General features: G+C 44.9%; 1 protein-coding gene across 5 annotated transcripts in view; it reads left to right on the top strand.

Moving 5' to 3' along the window:
- Positions 1–17,602, top strand: part of cacna2d3a (calcium channel, voltage-dependent, alpha 2/delta subunit 3a) — a 176,678-nt gene that overhangs the window by 77,087 nt on the left and 81,989 nt on the right. For 4 of the 5 annotated variants that reach the window (XM_056240466.1, XM_056240462.1, XM_056240463.1 and 1 more), the window contains exons 12-16: positions 1,774–1,852; positions 5,624–5,757; positions 8,515–8,532; positions 14,761–14,832; positions 15,146–15,226. In XM_056240466.1, coding sequence (XP_056096441.1) covers positions 1,774–1,852; positions 5,624–5,757; positions 8,515–8,532; positions 14,761–14,832; positions 15,146–15,226 — 384 coding nt within the window. The remainder of the gene's footprint in view (positions 1–1,773; positions 1,853–5,623; positions 5,758–8,514; positions 8,533–14,760; positions 14,833–15,145; positions 15,227–17,602) is intronic. The other variant, XM_056240465.1, reaches the window with a different exon arrangement.

The raw sequence follows: 17,602 nt of genomic DNA, 5'->3' as shown, positions 1-17,602 counted from the left end.
GTTATATCAGTTTTGTTACACGATTTCCCGACTACTCGATTTCATCTCCAACCCATTGCAAAGAGATCCTGAAGACGTTAATTGTTTGCTTCAGGTGTGTTTGATTAGGGTTGGAGATGAACTGTGCAGGACAGACGATCGGCAGGGGCAGGATTGGGCAACCCTTGTCAATGCGACTTACCTGATCAGACATTGTTTTCTGCGTATGCTACTTTTATTCAATTTGTTTTCTTTATAGGATTTATATTATTAATCTTATATTTATATTATTATTTTGGTCAGTAGTGAATCGATTAACTTTCTCCAACATACAAATCAAATGCCGTCTGCACTCGCATAAAGACACGGGAGGTTGACCGGTTGACTGTTTGTTGACTTTTGCGACAATGCTGAGACGCTTGTGGCCTCTAGGGGCACTAGACGTGAAAATTACAGGTCGAGCGCGCCCTAGTGGCCAAAAATTCCACAGTGTGCCTTTAAAAAAGAAAATATCTTCATGTCTTAAAATGTCTTGAATGTAACTCGACACCCTCGCCTCATTTAGTATGTGCGGTTCTATGAATATGCAAATGAGCCCCGCCTCCACTCACTCCCTCAGCTCAGAGATCCACTGGTTGACGATCACACGTTGATCTGATTGGTTACAAGGTCGTTTGTGACGTCAGAAACACCAGCGATTTCAAACCGTGTTTTTGAGACTGTCTTTGGTTCACTGCAGTTTTAAGCAGGAAATACTCAGCAATGCTGTCGACTTATGAACTTACACATGGTGTGTCTTAAAGCGTATTAAAAAAACCACATAGACACATAAACAACATTAAAAACCAACCCTGATCCAACACACAATCCAGCTAATCAAGCCCTTCAGGATCGCTCGCAAGTTGGATCTAAACTCCGAAAGTAGGAGTGCTTATAAAACAGAAACTATTATTTCTAAGTAAATGAGGCGAAGAGGTAATTTTCCACAGATATTATTAAATCCAGTTTTGATTCTCCATCAGGGGTCCCTAACTGCTGAACCAAAGGAGTCGAGGTACACAGGCCACGTCCCAAATATCCCCATAAACCCTCGGTGTCTTCCTTCGAGTCGGTTTGCCTGTGGGGTAGAAGCTCGTCTCAGAGCTCAGGTCCAGGTCCAGTTCCAGCGACACGAACACCGGGGCTCCAGTGCATATCTGTGTTTGTGCTCTGGAGAGCATCAGAGGTGTTGCAGCGCTGAGTAATCAGACGTCAGTGCTGATGACGCGTTCAAGTCCTCCTGATGCTAATTATTAGCCTCATTACTCCAGTCTTCAGTGTCACATGAATACAAATTATTCTAATATGCTGATTTTCTGCTAAAGAAACATTTATGATTATTATAGAACACTGTGTTTTTTTTGCAGTTCCATTTGTTGCACTTGAGGTGCAGAAACACTGAAAATTAGTTCTGACATTTCTAATGCAATGACCTCTGATTGACTCCACCAAATCATCATAGATTTTTTTGTTTGTTTTCAAATCGTTAGTACAAAGCGGCTTTAATCGTTTGGCAACGTCTATCGAAGCTCAAAGATTACAGAGTAAAGTAATTATATGCTGGTGTGTTATCTGCTGTTGAGGGATTGAACATGACCTGAGCTCTCTCTCTCTCTCTCTCTCTCTCTCTCTCTCTCTCTCTCCCCCCCCCCCCTCTCTCTTTCTCTCTCTCTCTCTCTCTCTCTCTCTCTCCCCCCCTCTCTCTCTCTCTCTCTCTCTCTCTCCCTCTCTCTCCCCCTCTCTCTCTCTCTGCAGGTGCGTGTGTTCCCATACCTGATCGGTCGAGAGTCTGCCTTCGCTGATAATCTCAAATGGATGGCTTGTGCTAATAAAGGTTAGTCTAGATCATTCTAACTCATGCAGATCTGTAATACATTTTATCTGCATTTTCACAGCATTACATTCTGTGTGTGTGTGGGTTCGGTGGGCGTTCCATTGAGTGTGTATCACCTTGTTACACCGCGGCTATCCCTGGGTGCCTCAGCACTGAAAGAGTGTTTTATTTTCTTTCTTTTTTTCTACTAAAAGAGCATCACAGGCGTGACATTTGCGTCCTTTTCAGGATGTCATTCCGCCTGTGCGTTTCTGGATGTGGTCGTTCCCTGGCACCAGCTGACGGCCACAATAGCTGCCTCTCGTGTTTGGGCATTAAGCACGCTGGGGCTGCTTTTGTGAATAGTTCATGTTCTCAATGCGGGAACATGACTATGGCTGCGTTAAGATCGAGACTCGCTTACCTCAAGGAAGGTGCAGTCCCCTCGCCTATGCCCCGTTCTGGTCCCCAGAATAGAGCTACTTCGGCGTGTAGCCAGGGTGATCTGAGGATTACCGTGAGGGCTGCCCCGCCGAGCCAGTCTCTGTGGGCCCGTCAAGCCTCACAATCACAGCAGCCGGTGGATCCTTCAACGGAGCGCGCTGGTCCTTCGCATGGATGACCAGTCGTTTCCTTTGGGGCTCCAGCTGATGACCAGATGTCAGTCGCAGCATCGTTTGGGGAGCTTCAGTCCACCACTCATCTACCTATTCTCGAACCCTCTCGGTTGGACGATTTGTGCCATTCTTGCCGGAGGTGCATGAGGAGCTCACTAGGACGTGGACTGCGCCGTATAGCGCCAGAAGCCGTCCTAGTGGCTCCTCCCTCCTCATCACCCTTGATGGCGTAGGCGCTAAGGGGTATGTGATATGGATATCCCGCCAGTGGAGCGTGCCGTCGCAATGCAACTGGGTCCAGCGTCCGCTGCCTCTTGGCGAGGTAATCCTCGCCTCTCGTCCAGGGCATGTATGTTTTCGTCCGGTCTAACGGCGAAAGCTAGCAGAGCCTGTGGACAGGCTGCTTCCACCCTCCATGCCATGGCGCTCTTGCAGGTCCACCAGGCCCAGGCGCTCATGGACATGCACGAGGGTGGTTCTGACCCAGAGCTCCTCCGGGAGCTCCGTGCGGCAACCGACCTCACCCTCCGGGCGACGAAGAAAACTGCACGTTCCGTTGGTCAGGCGATGTCCACCTTGGTGGTCCAGGAACGCCACCTTTGGCTCACCCTGGCAGGAGTGAGGGAGACCAATAAATATCTGTTCCTGGACTCCGCCCTCTCCCAGGTTGGGTTATTCGGCGACGCAGTCGAGAGCTTCAACAGTTCTCGGCTGCCCAGAAGCAGACGGAGGCCATCCGGCACATCCTGCCCCGCCGGACCGCTGCAGCCCCTCTTTCCGCTCGTCGCTGAGGTCGACCTCCTGTGGCGTCCTCCGCTCCCGCTAAGCCATATTATTAACTTTTTGACAACAAAAATTAAACATCACTGAACTTACTTAAGCTGGACTGTGACGCTATTTTCTTCTGGAAACAAATTTTGTTGCATTATTTTCCTGTTATCTCTGTAAAGCTGCTTTGAAACAATCTGTATTGTAAAAAGCGCTATATAAATAAATGTGACATGACTTGACCACCCAGGCCACAGCGTGGAGCCAATCGACCCCATCCAGGCCACTGCCAAACCAGGTGGCAAGCGGAGGTGTAAACAACCCTGAGACGGGCGACCCAGAGGTGGATCAGACTGCTCTTCAGGAGATGGTGAACGCGCCGCTCCTTCCCCCGGTGGAGGGCCGGGTGGAGAATCTTTTGTTTCCTTTTCTTTTTGTTCGGCCATTGAATTCCCACAATTTCAATAAAAGAGCAGTTTCTGAAACCTCTGGGTCCCAAGAGGGCGTGCTTGGCGGTGTACGCCGCTATGCCTTGTCACCCTCAGGCCCCTCTTTTATTGCCAGCGAGCAGCAGTGGCTGTGTCTCAGATGCACTCAAATGGCCTCCGCACACTCACTCTGCCCCTCGACGGAAGCAGGTATGTGTTGCACCACACTCTCAGACCCCACTTCGGGCCGCTATGCAGTTCGAGTCGGGTCCCTGCTTTCTGCCTGTTCCCCCCGCGCCCCCCAGCCTTCAGTTCACCCGTGTTCTGGCGGACAATGCCCCTGTGCTCCGGGCATCTACTGGCGAAGGACGCATTCGAGCCGGTCCCTCCAGCCGTTATGAAGACCGGCTTCGGGCTGGCCCAGTTTCCCCGTGTCTTCACGAAAGTCGTGGAGGTGGCCATTGCTTCCATGTGCGAGCGTGGTGTTCGCATCCTCAACTACCTTGACGACTGGCTCATTCTGGCGCAGTCGAGAGAGCAGTTGTGCGAACACAGGGACGTGGTGGTCAGTCACCTCTGCCACCTAGGGCTTCGGGTCAACTGGGAAAAGAGCAAACTCAGCCCTGGGCAGAGGATCTCTTTTCTCGGTATGGAGCTGGACTCGATCAACATGACAGCGTGCCTCAGGGAGGCCCACGTCCAGTCATTGTTGGACTGCGTGCGCTCGCCCAGACGCATGACAGCGGCACCACTGAAACTATTTTAGAGGCTCCTGGGGCATATGGCATCTGCAGCCACGGTCACACTGCTCGGATTGCTTGATATGAGGCCGCTTCAACACTGGCTCCACAATAGAGTCCCGGGGTGGTCTACGCTCCCGCCACATGTCACAACTCGCCCGCCATCTCCTCCTATGGAGTCAGAAGCATCTGAGGTCATTCATATTCCGGGCCTGCTCAGTTGTTCTACTCCCTGACTCCCCTCTACGAGGCGCCTCTATGCGTTGAAGTGGAACCTGTTTGTTGAGTGGTGTTCTTCTCACCAGGAGAACCCCCAAACTTGCTCGATCAGAGCTGTACTTTCCTTCCTGCAAGAAGGATGCAGTTGAGGGTAAATCGCTAGGAATGCACGACCTGATCGTCAGGTTCCTAAAGGGGGTGAGGAGTCTAAATCCACCTCGCCCACTCTCGATAACCCTCTTGGGATTTGTCTCTGGTCCTTTCGGCTCTTCAGAGACCACCCTTTGAGCCTTTGCAGTCAGCAGAGTTAAAAATTCTGTCCTGTAAGACAGTACTCCTGGTTGCATTGGCCTCCATCAAGAGGGTTGGGGACCTGCACGCATTTTCGGTCCACGAATCTTGGCTAGAATTTGGCCCGGCTAATGCCTAGTTCACACTACACAACTTTAAACTTTAAACGTCACCAGATCGCTGTGCTCTTTAGACTACATGACTTGCTCTGGAGTCTTGAATTCGTTGTGGTGTTCACACTACGTAAATGATCTGCAACAGGGTTACACACTACACGAGCTGACAACAACTCTGTCACCCAATGACTCTATCTGGTCCCCAAATTACGCTTTGTCACGAAAACACACGCGAGAAGTGGAATGGGAAATGATGTGAAATATGAGTTGTCTATTTGAAAATGGACGCCGGGACAAAATTGGCGGTAAAAAAAAAAGAAAAAAAGTTGTCCTTACTAAGAGTGATATTAAAACAAATTTTAGGCCTAATTTTAAGAAATGTGTATTGTGCAATAAAGAGGTACTCCAAATAATGTTTAATTATAATATTGATATCAGTAAGTCTCAAGCAATATGTCAGTAAATAAGTAAATGGATTTGTAGTTTACTTAGTATGAAATAAATGTACTTCAAATACAATTTGGTACAGGTTTTTTTCACTAGGGCATGTACTGTATGCATACGCATAACAGTGAATATTTGTGATTATTGTAATGTTTTTCTGTGCTGTCAGGTTATTTTACGCAGATCTCCACACTGGCAGATGTTCAGGAGAATGTGATGGAGTATCTGCATGTGCTCAGTCGACCCAAGGTCATCGATCGAGAGCATGACATGGTGTGGACAGAAGCCTACGCCGACAACACTGTGAGTGATCTGACATTTCGATGTTTTAATGTGAGTGGGATCCACATATAAATCGGTTTTAACCCTTTGAACCCCATGCACACAGAAGAATGAATTGTCCATGCTAAAATATTTGTACTGATTTAAATGATTAATGCAATCTCTTAAAAATGTCATTCCACTACAGGTGGATATGTGTGATTTGCAGTTATTCCACTTATCACATATACATGTTTTTATCATGGGGCATTTTCAGGTTTTTATTCAAAAGATGCTCATATTTGTAGCACTACCATCACACAAGGTGATTTACTAATTTTGTGGTAGTCAGTTTACTGGTATTTGCAGCATTATTTAACAAAAGCATGTCTTAACCCACTTTGCACTTGACATAACTGCATATGTTCTTTAATTTGTGCATTCAAGTCAAATCACCTTTATTGATACAGCGCTTTTTACAATACATATTGTTTCACAGCAGCTTTACAGAGATAACAGGAAAATAATGCAACAAAGTTTGATTCTAGAAGAGAATAGCGTCACAGTCCAGCTTAAGTAAGTTCATTGATGGTTCATTTTTGTTGTAAAAAAGTTATTAATTTAGTTAATTTACATATATAGCCGCTCTGGAGAAAACCGTGATGTCATCGTCCAGCTCAGTTCAGTTCTCATATAATGCTGTCAATGCAGGAGATCAATAATATTGCTGAATTGCATTGTCATTTAATCACCAGCAGAACTTTCTGCTTCCATCGACACTGTTTAGTAAAGCCCTAAGTATCTTTCTCGAAACAGCCTAACCACCGAAACTTAGTAACAGTTTGGAAAGAATGTATTGAAGTGATATCGAACTGCAAGGCACTTAACAAATAACCTATTCGTGACCCTGGATCACAGACCCAGTCTCGAGTCGCACGGGTGTTTCTGTGGCAATAGCCAACAATAGCCAGTATGGGTCAAAATTATTGTTTTTTCTTTAATGCCAAAAATCATTAGGATATTAGGTAAAGATCATGTTCCATGAAGATATTTTGTAAATTTCCAACCGTAAATATATAAAACATTTCATTTGGACAACTTTAAAGGCCATTTTCTCAATTTTAGATTTTTTTGCACCCGCAGATTCCAGATTTTAAAATAGTTGTATCTCAGCCAAATATTTTCATATCCCAACAAACCATACATCAATGGAAAGCTTATTTATTCCACTTTTAGATGATGCATACATTTTAATTTAAAAAATGTACCCTTATGACTAGTTTTGTGGTCCAGGGTCACATCCCACGCTGTGGAAACAATAAACTGAAGTTATTCCAAACGTCTGGAAAACCTCATGTCCTGGACCAGGGGTCGGCAACCAAAAATGTTGAAAGAGCCATATTGGAGCAAAAAAATAAAAAATTCTGTCTGGAGCCGCAAAAAATTAAAAGCTTTATATAAGCCTTATAATGAAGGCAACACATGCTGTAAGTGGTATATTAGCCCTCTTGTATCAAAATGATAAGTAGGCTACAAATTAGAGCTTAGATCGGGCCCAAAAAATCAAGCCCGGCCCGACACATTTAATGTAATTATGAGCCCGAGCCCGATTTTAACCCGACCATTTTTTAATGCGTGGGTCGTTATAACTGACGTTCTCAACTTTCTTTCTGCCGCGCCCGCAACATTTATGTTTTGTCCCGCTCCCGCCCGCAAATAGACTTTTTTCTGTACCTCCAAATACTTTCAAGTTAGCCTACGTGTCGCCACCATACATCCTCCTGATAAATTATTTGTTATTAAAGCATTAAAACACAACAAACCACTGTTAATTTAACATAAAAGCAAGCAGTTTACTATGCGTGCATGGTTTGGGATGACTTTGGGACGCAAAGTGCGCTCTCTTAATAATTCCTAAAAAGCTGACAGTTCATCGCGATCTCACACATCTCTGTTATTATCAATGAAGCTGACTGCACAATGAATCTTTCATAATATCCACACGTTGTTCGTTATAATTGGAGGATTTGCCAGCATACAGAATTCAGCACTGAACAAAAAAGTCAGTTTTGAGCGTGAGGGGAGTCTATCTTAAATGCTTCTGATTGGCCATTGCGTTCAAGAAATCAACACATATGTCTGTGATTGGCTATATCGCTCAACGCTGCAAACAAAATGAATAGAAATTCTGGCCTGTAAATCGTTTCTATTTTGTTTTAGTAGAGTGAGTGCATTACCGCACGCGCCCGCGCTCGCACTCGGCCATCAAATCTAGTCCCGCGCCGCACTAGAGTGCGTTGGGAGTGCTCAGCTATCTTTCTCTTTTTCCCCTTGGGATGCATGGCCCATGACACACCCGCCGGTTTGTTTGTCAGCCACCGGTCTGGCATCACGCCGATCTGACAGACACGTGTGTCACAGTCTATGACGTAAATTCTTCGTTGACAGAAATGTTGAAATTAAATATTTATTATACACATTTTTACAACGTTGAAAAACTTTAAGAATGTTTGTCATGTTTTTCACCCTACAGAAATTATATTAAAACAAAAAATATTTTTTCCATTTTCAAATTTTTGAAAAAGCTCCAAGGAGCCACTAGGGCGGCGCTTAAGAGCCGCATGCGGCTCTAGAGCCGCGGGTTGCCGACCTATGTCCTGGACATTACAGACCAAACCCAGTGAAATGTACATCAATAGATGATTCAGATCCAGGCACTGCTTTCAGTAGTAAAGACGAGCAGTGATATGTGTGTGTGTTTACACTCATTTGATGGTAATTTGTGTTTTGTCTTTGTAGCGTCCACAGGCTCAAAAGGTAAAGGTTTGAGTGTGATTGAACAGTGTTTCTGCATTAACCCATTGAGTGTGTGTGCTTTGTGCTATATTGTGTGCAGTCTGGACAAGTTTTCATTCTCTTGATTTTTCATGCCAGTGGTGTTGTGTAGTCTGTGTCACACTGCCATACTCGATTTCACAGTCATCTGTGTATTCTGGAGGATCTGCTTTCTCTGTAGTGTGGAGTCCAATCTTTGTACATGTGTGGAAGAGATAAGAGAAGACTTGACCATATAGTTCCTTTACTTTACATATACTGGTCGCCTGGCGAATAAACCATACGATTCTGTTGCTGATGTTCAACATTCTTACCAACGCCTGGGATGTGGATGTTAATGCATCAGAAACCAATCAGCTGCGCTATGAAGATAACGATGTGATCGCTAACTAATTGAGTTCACTAGAGTTTCAGGACAGAACTTTGTATTCATGAAAGTGTGCTCTCTTTAAGTAGGCTACACTTAAGTAGCCTTTTCGTTAATATTTTATGATCTAATATTTGAAATGAACAACAAGTGCACATTCAATACAACTAAGCACACGTATTTTTCACTGTGTGGTCAGCTCTGATAAAGGCCATGAAACCGCTCTGTTTTAAATGCATATTAAGCCTCGGCCAACCAGGATCCAGAAGGGCTTCAGTGACACATCTAAAGACTAGTGTTTTATTCACTCTTAGCGTGAGTGTTTGGATGAGGCTTGGAGTGTGTAGGGTTCTCTTGTTTTCAACACAAGTCAGCATGATCATTCATCATGTTAGAGCCCATTGACTCCTGTAGAGGCACCGAGAGAGCAGTGTAAATAAGGGAAGGACATGTATTTATCTGATCCTTAGTTCATTGCCCCACTTCTGACTTCTTGTGAGAATGTATGTTTGTGACTTGTTTTTACAGATCATGAATTCATCAAATGAGTGTTTGTGAATGTGCAGTTGTGCATGACTCGTGCATATGCATGTGTGTTGCTGCCATCAGGGAGAAGTAGGCTGTGACGTTTCAGATTTAGATGAAGCTCTTCTTCAGTGTCCGGCAGCTGAGCCACATCTCTCCACACCTGAGCATCAGTATCACTCGCTGCACATGAGTCCTGCCTTCAGCGAGTCTTTACCCTCTTATTTCAGAGGATTTTACAGATTCTGCATTATTCATCTGAAGGTTTCGTAGTGTATTGATTTTGTTGACTATTTATTGATGCAGTGTTCCTTCTGGAAACTGTCTTTTTTTGTTAACGTTACTTGTAATATACACATTATACATCTGTCTAATTTAAAAACACATGATCAACATGTATTTAATGTTATATCTTTAAAATATACTGTATTTAGATTTTTTTTTAACATTTGGTAAAAGGAGAATTCTGGGGGAAGATATCTTCTAAGCGAATGTGAAGGGTGAGCACAATCATAAGATTTTAAGGATGTTGACAGACAAGTTCATCACACATTTTTAGGGCAGCTGAAATTTAAAAAAGGGTCAAGCAACAAAAGGGTCTTGGCTAGATGGTGTTTACACAACCTGAAATACACTGCCCGAGGTAGCTTCCAGGTGAAGATCCCACTCAGAGGCACTAAGAGTCTAGTACAGTTGGGTCTATAACAATGCAAAAAAAAAACAAGCTGACTAAAACTAACTAACAAAGTAAGTGGTTATTACAATGAAAGAAAAATATTGGTTACATGAATAAATGTAGTGATTTAATTTCGCCCATCCAAGGACGCTAAGTAATGTAGAGATCAATACTCAAGTCACTCCTGACATTGTGATTTTTGGGTCAGACGTAACTCAAGGTGTGGTTATGAGTATATCCGATGTGGGCGCTGATAGCCTACTGGTTAGCGCAGTGACACATGGCACAACTGTGCCTCCGTCCGACCCGGGTTCGAATACGACTCAAGGTCTTTTGATCTCCACCCAAAAAAAAACAGCTTTCATGTCAATCTCCACTATCCTTTCTGCAAAAAGCACAAAAATGCCAAAATAAATAAATAAATGAGTACATCAGATGACCACCTTCCCCCTCTCTTAGTTCAGGACACCAGTCAAGGACTTTTACCTTGGCAGAACGAGAACACTCCCAACGGGAGGCTGTTCAATCATTCAGAATTAATGTAAATGCTCAGCTGATTTATCTGAAGGATTGGTGAGATTTCTACCTTGCGGAGCCTTTTGCTGTATTATCATTACAAGGAAGACACAATTGTAATAAAATAAATAGTATTAACCAAAGATATACAAGAATAACTAACACAAATACTAAATGAATACCGTGAGTGATAAAGGAATAATGTGCATTTGACGGATATAATAAAAGTGATTAAGTTGAGTGTGTGGATGGAAGAGTTATGTTATCTTATGGAAAGATAAACTGTTTTTTCTCTTAAAGTCCCCCTGTGGTGAAAATCCAGCGTTTAATGTTGTTTATATGTCTGTGGTGTTTAATACGCTTTAAGACACACCGTGTGTAAGTTCATAAGTCGACAGCATTGCTGAGTATTTCCTCCTTAAAACTGCAGTGAACCAAAGACAGTCTCAAAAACACGGTTTGAAATCGCTGGTGTTTCTGACGTCACAAACGACCTTGTAACCAATCAGATCAACGTGTGATCGTCAACCAGTGGATCTCTGAGCTGAGTGAGTGAGTGGAGGCGGGGCTCATCTGCATATTTATATTTTATGAATTTATTATTGCCAAGGTCTCTGAAAAGAGGTTTGGTAAAGTGATATTTCTGCTCCACGTGGTCGAGTGAGCAGGCCTATGGCGGTGATGTCTTCCACTGGTTGTGCAGTGGGGAAAGGAACCGGAATCCGTTTCAACAGCAGTGAACACGAAGATCTGTGGGATGCTGATCTCCTGGAGCACCAGTGGGTCCTAACATCTGGAACACGCAGACCAGGCCCTGGAGTAGGTGTAGCAAGTCCTTAATCTGGAACACGCAGACGAGGAACCTTGAAGTGAAGGTTTGCTCTGCTGAGCTTAACCTTTTTGCAAATGTCTCTGTGTCTTCTACCTCTCTGGGCCAGACACTCAGAACTTGGTCAATCCGCTTTTGTCTCTCTGGCATGGGGACTTGGAATTTGCTGCCTCTGTTATTGTCTTTCAGGACGAAGACTCTGAACGCAGCGCTTGTCTCTTTCCTCACAGACTGGAGGCTCAGAACCTGGTCGTATCTGTTACAGTCTCAGCCTTTCAGGCCGATACTCAGAACGTTATTTATCTGTTTCTGTCTATTACCATACAGGACAGACTCAGAAATTGGTGTATCTGTTAATGTCTCTCCCATTACAGGCCTGAGACTCAGAACAAGGGGTGTCTGTTGAAAGGGCACCTTTTTCCCTTTCCGATAAGGAGGAGATTGCAATTTGGCACTTCTCCATTCCAGTGCTGTGATTGTCTGCTGGCATCAGAGGCGAGAAACACAGTGTTGGCCCACTCTTCTTTCCCCTGTGGAACTCATTTACATAAAGCACACCGTTAGAAGTCTTTAAAGTGTACCATTGCATTTCTTACTTTCCAAACCACCTCCAGAATACCTTTGGCAATATTCTAAACAAATAGAGACCAAACAAGATGGAAAAAGATTGAACTGTCATGCATTCATTCATTTTTGTACATTTAACAGCTGAATTTGTGTAAGATGTTACATTACAAATAGCTGTCACCGAGAATACTTATTTCTCTGAATAAGAATGAAAAGGATGTGTGAAGTTTACATCAGTTTTAAGGTTTCCAAACATAGTTAAATGGATTTGTGAGGATCATTGTGATCTCTCTTTGTTTCACCCACTGCTGCTGAGGTCCTGAGGAGTTTTATGGCAGTCAAAGGCCAGAAAGTTCTGTCTTTCCTGGGCTTGGTACCAGAGGTCTTCTGGCCCTCTTAGAGGTGTCTGGCTGTTGTCCTAGCATCTCTGTCTGATGGAGTTGGACAGTTTGTTTGTGTTAGTCCACCAAGATTGAATCAAAATCTAGCAAACCTTTGTCCACTGTTATGGAGAGAGAGGGGCCCGGACATAAACTGGGCCCTGGAATGTGCTGTTCACCACATAAGTCAGAACATCTAGATAAACAAATAGAAAAGACATGTTCAGTAAACTAGAAAAGTAGTCTTTAAGACATTTTTGAGCTGACTCATTAAACTCTTATTTTAAAATTTTACTACTATAAAATATGAAAGCATGCAGTATAAATAAAATCTGAACATACTGTAGTCCATTCACCACGTGGCAGCTTCCACACGCTTGTGAATGCACTCCTGTTGCTTAATATCCAACAGGCGAGATGTGTGATGCAGAATGAATGAAATAACAGTACTTTTAATGGACACCAACAACTAGAAAGACAACCATTAACGTTAACGCAGAGCCGAGAGCTTAAATGCACAGAGGAAGATCATTAATGGAAAAGGGAACAGGTGAGAACTAATTTGGAACCATGTCAACAAATGTAAACACAGGCAAAATAGTGACAAAGAACACCATGACTAGAAACTAAAGAGAACAAAACAGTTAAACTAAACATGACCCTGATATTATGACATTCATCACCCCCCACCCCCCGGAAGGCACGTCCTCGCGCTGCAAACTGAGGAGGCAGGGGGCTCTGGAGGAGGACGAGGAGCAGGCAGAGGGAGACACCAAAGAGAAGATGACCATAGGAATCAGGGACGAGATGATGGTGGGAGAAACCAGAGAGGAGAATCCTAGTCGGAGCTGGAGCAACAATTGACCAAGGTAGAGGCTGAGGGACGAGGGACCCCTGCGTAGCCTGAGGGATGACAGAACATGGTGGAGCTCGGAGGGCCAAGGTGGAGTCCGGGGCTCCTAGTCGCGAGGTGGAGCTGAGGGATCCACAGGCCAAGGTGGAGCTGATGACTGGGAAGCCACAGGCGGATCCAAGCAGCTGGGTGAAACCACCGAAGGAGGAGCCTGGGAGGAGACCGTGGAGGTGAGGCCGAGGAACTGAATGGCTTTGGCAGAGGAGGAGGTAGAGGGAGGCTGGGTGAGACAATCCCCGAAGAAGGAGACTTGGTGCTGGATGACAAAAGAGACATGGTGCTTGTTTGATATAATGACAATGAAGACGACTTGTAATTGGGCTTAAGCAGCGGCGACGAAGATAACTTGGAACTGGGTTGAACCAGCAGAGATGAAGATGACTTGGAACTGGACAGAACCAGCGGAGACTGTAGACCAACAAATATCTCCTTATCCGGCTTGTAAAATAATTCCTTAGTAACCTAGCTCATTTCACGCACCTCAGTGAAGGGAGTGTGGGCGAGGCTCCAATCCATTCCGACACACTCCACTAATACTGTATGCCCTGGATGACAGATGCTGACGCGGGCTCACACACCTGAACAGACTCCATTATGGGCTCAGGCTCCGGGATGCCATGGCCTTTGCTAATTGCTCTGGCCCTATTTTTATGGGGGGCTTGGGCTCTGAGTCAGCTGTGGGCTCTGGCTTTTCTTCCGTGGCCAGCATAGCTGAAGGCTGGCTGGGGTCTGGGTCCGGAGTGAGGCTGGTGTTGTAAAGGGGGACTTGCACCTTACCAGCACGCACTCCACATACTTGACAAAGCTCCTCGGAGGACCATCCATGGACAGACGTGCCTTCGACCACTCATTGAGTCCGGTGTTATAGAATATGCACAACGAGCATTGGGATAGTGGGTGAGGCCCGCCAGATCTAGAAATTCCCTCCTGTGATCCTCAAGGGAGCAATCCCCCTGCTCCAGCAAGAGGAGCAGGTATATCCATTGTTTTAAATCCTTTTGCTGATATAATCCAATCTAGGTCTCGTGTTCTGTCAAGGTTTAGGTGTGTAGTATAATCCAAAAGACGATGCGATACAAAATGAATGAAATAACGATGCTTTTAATGAACACCAACAACTAGAAAGACAATACAACAAACCATTAACATTAATGCAAGACAATTAACTTCTCATTCCAAGTTTTTAAAAAAATCATATGATAGCTTTGTGAGGATCAGAGAGATGTTAAAGTCATTATTTACTGAATGCCCTATCTTGATTTGTGATTGGTTTATAGTGGGAAGTATACTTCTAGTGTCACAAGTGTTTCATCTGGAGACAGCAGCAATTTATACCTGTAGCAGTGTATTTCACATTTTGTAAAAACGTATGAAAAGTCAGTTTGAAAAGTCAAATAGTATTCATCCACCACTATGTGTTGTTGTCCATTTGTATAGTTGGAAGATGCTCAGGGTCCTGTGCTCATGACTACTGTGGCCATGCCTGTGTTCAGCACCAAGAACGAGACCGTGAGTGATGCTAAACATTGACTTCTGTAATGATAACCAGTGGTTATTTGGTCACTATGAATGTTTCCGTATAACGCTTATCATACTAGAACTAATCCTGTTCCTGGAGATTTACCTCCCTGCCAAGTTCTTCAGGAGCACTTGATAATTACAGACAAGTGTGTTGGATCAGGGCTGGATCTGAACTCTGCTGGTAGGTAGATCTCCAGGAACAGGATTGGGAACCCCTGTACTAGACAGAGGAAATAATGCCATGTAATGTAAGAAATAAAAATAAAGATGTCCCTAACACACTCATGTTCATTGTTTTAAGAGAAATAAAGGAATTCTTCTTGGAGTGGTTGGCACAGATGTTCCAGTGTCTGAAATACTGAAGGCTATCCCCAAATACAAGGTACACAAACAACCTGTAATTCTTATATTATTTTAATTGTTCTCCATTTATTAGAACCCCGTTGAGTATGTTTCTAGCACCAGTGTTATATGTATCTATAAATGAAAGAATACAAAGAAAAACTTTTTATCTCTAGAATGATGTGCCCTGGTTAATTCAAAAAAAGACCAGTAATGTGTATTAACAAAATAAATAGATTCAATTTTCATTTCATGTTGACAAAATGGCTTGACTTCTGCAGTTTTCCTTCCTGTGTTTGACATATTTCCAATGAAAATGCAGGTTTCAAGTAAGTTTGTATCAAAGTGACTATCTTTCCTTTTGAAATAATCATTAGTGTGACAGTGGAGTAGTGGAGAGCAGACCCATACAATGCACACACACACACACACTCACACTCACACACTGACACACACACACACACACACACACACACACACACACAGACACACACACACACACACACAGAACTAATACAAAATGTTAAATACAGATGAGGCTGACCAGCAGAGAGCCACTAACTGCAAGCAAACCTATCTTCCCCCATAGCTCCCTGGAGTTCACACGTGAGGTGTGGTGTTCAAGTCTGGAAGCTCGTGATTTGATCTCTTTTGGCTTGTATACGTTTCTGTCTACCGCAGCTTCGGACTCTGAGTTCCACAGCGGGAAGGCTGGTGCTCTTCTCCTCCAGTGGTCGGGAGGTTCACTTCTCCAGTACATTGAATATGCGTTGTGGCTGGCCGGTTCCCCCCTAACTGAGCCTGTCGCAGTGTCCGTCCCAGAGACGGTAGGGAAGGAATTGCTGAAAGACTTGAGGACAACAGATCTCATTCCCACACTAGAATGCCTTCTTGCTCCGCTGGTTACATCCAGCTCCTTGTCTTTGTTTCCACTGCTGGTTCTATCCAGTTCCCAGGCTCCGCCTCATCCTTCTGATCCGCTGACTCTCCTAGCCATCCAGCTCCACTGGTGTGATCACAGCCTCCTGGTTACCCAGATCCACAGTGGTTTTCAGACTGGTGGCCTCAGAGTTTTGACCCTTCGACTTCACCTTGTCCATATGAGCTTAGGACACCCCCTTGTTCCTTCAATCCGATGGCTCCACCGTGGCTCCTCGCTCTCTCACCTCCACCACGGACTTCAGGGCCTGTGGCTATCCACTTAATCGGCTTCATCATCTGTGTCCTCTATCCCTCCACCGCTATAACGCCAAAACAATCTGTTACCTTAAATTATATGTTTATCTCTGTAAAGCTGCTTTGAAACAATTCATTGTTAAAAGCGCTATATAAATGAAGATGACTTGACTTGACTTGACTCCAGCTCCTCTGTTGTCCTCACTCCCACCGGCTCCACCTCGGTCTTCCGAGCCCCCAGCTTTACCTCAGTCCTCGGATCAGCCGGCTCCACCTCGGTCTTCTGAGCCCCCAGCTTTACCTCAGTCCTCGGATCAGCCGGCTCCACCTCGGTCTTCCGAGCCCCCAGCTTTACCTCAGTCCTCGGATCAGCCGGCTCCACCTCGGTCTTCTGAGCCCCCAGCTTTACCTCAGTCCTCGGATCAGCCGGCTCCACCTCGGTCTTCCGAGCCCCCAGCTTTACCTCAGTCCTCGGATCAGCCGGCTCCACCTCGGTCTTCCGAGCCCCCAGCTTTACCTCAGTCCTCGGATCAGCCGGCTCCACCTTGACCCCTCCGGTCCAGTGGTATCCCCCTGGTTCTCCAGCCCTCCAGTCTCCCTGACTTTGCATCAGTCTTCCAGCTCTCTCATGGACTGCACCGCTAGGCTCCATCGTGGGTCTCCATCCCTGCGTCTCCACCAGGGCATCCCACTCTGCTGGTCCCCCGTGGTCTCCCGAACACTGGGGGGAAAGATGATTCAACGGATGGTAGGAGAATTGTGCACAGAACAACAGGTGAGTATCAGATGTAATTCAATCAGTTGGTTGAACACAATAAACAGTCTGAATCTCCAATGGAGGTTCAGCTCTGGAGATAAACCGTTAACACGAGCATAGCGACGATGGAAAAATATAATGGAGTTCAAATGAGGAGGACAAACCGGTCCATCCACACGGAAGGGAAGCGGAGTCTGAGCCTTTGTGGTGGACATCAACGAGACCAGACAAACTGTGTGTGTAATGCAGTCTTAGTCTCATCAAATACTGTAAATGAGGAGCCGGTGTGTGCGATTATAGTCTATGTGCACAGTGAGGTAGAGTGTGGTGGGTGTGTGGAAGGTGAGGGAGATCTTGGTGGAGACGGGACAGTTTTGGATTGCTCTCCCTCATCAAAGCTATTGCTATAATAAGAAATGTTAACTTTATTTTGATAGTCCACTTTAGACATTCTACTATAAATGTATAAAAACTATAAAATTA

Source organism: Rhinichthys klamathensis, unplaced genomic scaffold (assembly GCF_029890125.1).
Source record: "Rhinichthys klamathensis goyatoka isolate OS25496 unplaced genomic scaffold, OSU_Roscu_1.1 h1tg000599l_1, whole genome shotgun sequence".
Lineage (NCBI taxonomy): Eukaryota > Metazoa > Chordata > Actinopteri > Cypriniformes > Leuciscidae > Rhinichthys > Rhinichthys klamathensis.
The sequence above is the reverse complement of the archived record's forward strand: the minus strand, read 5'-3'. Positions and strand labels throughout refer to the sequence as shown.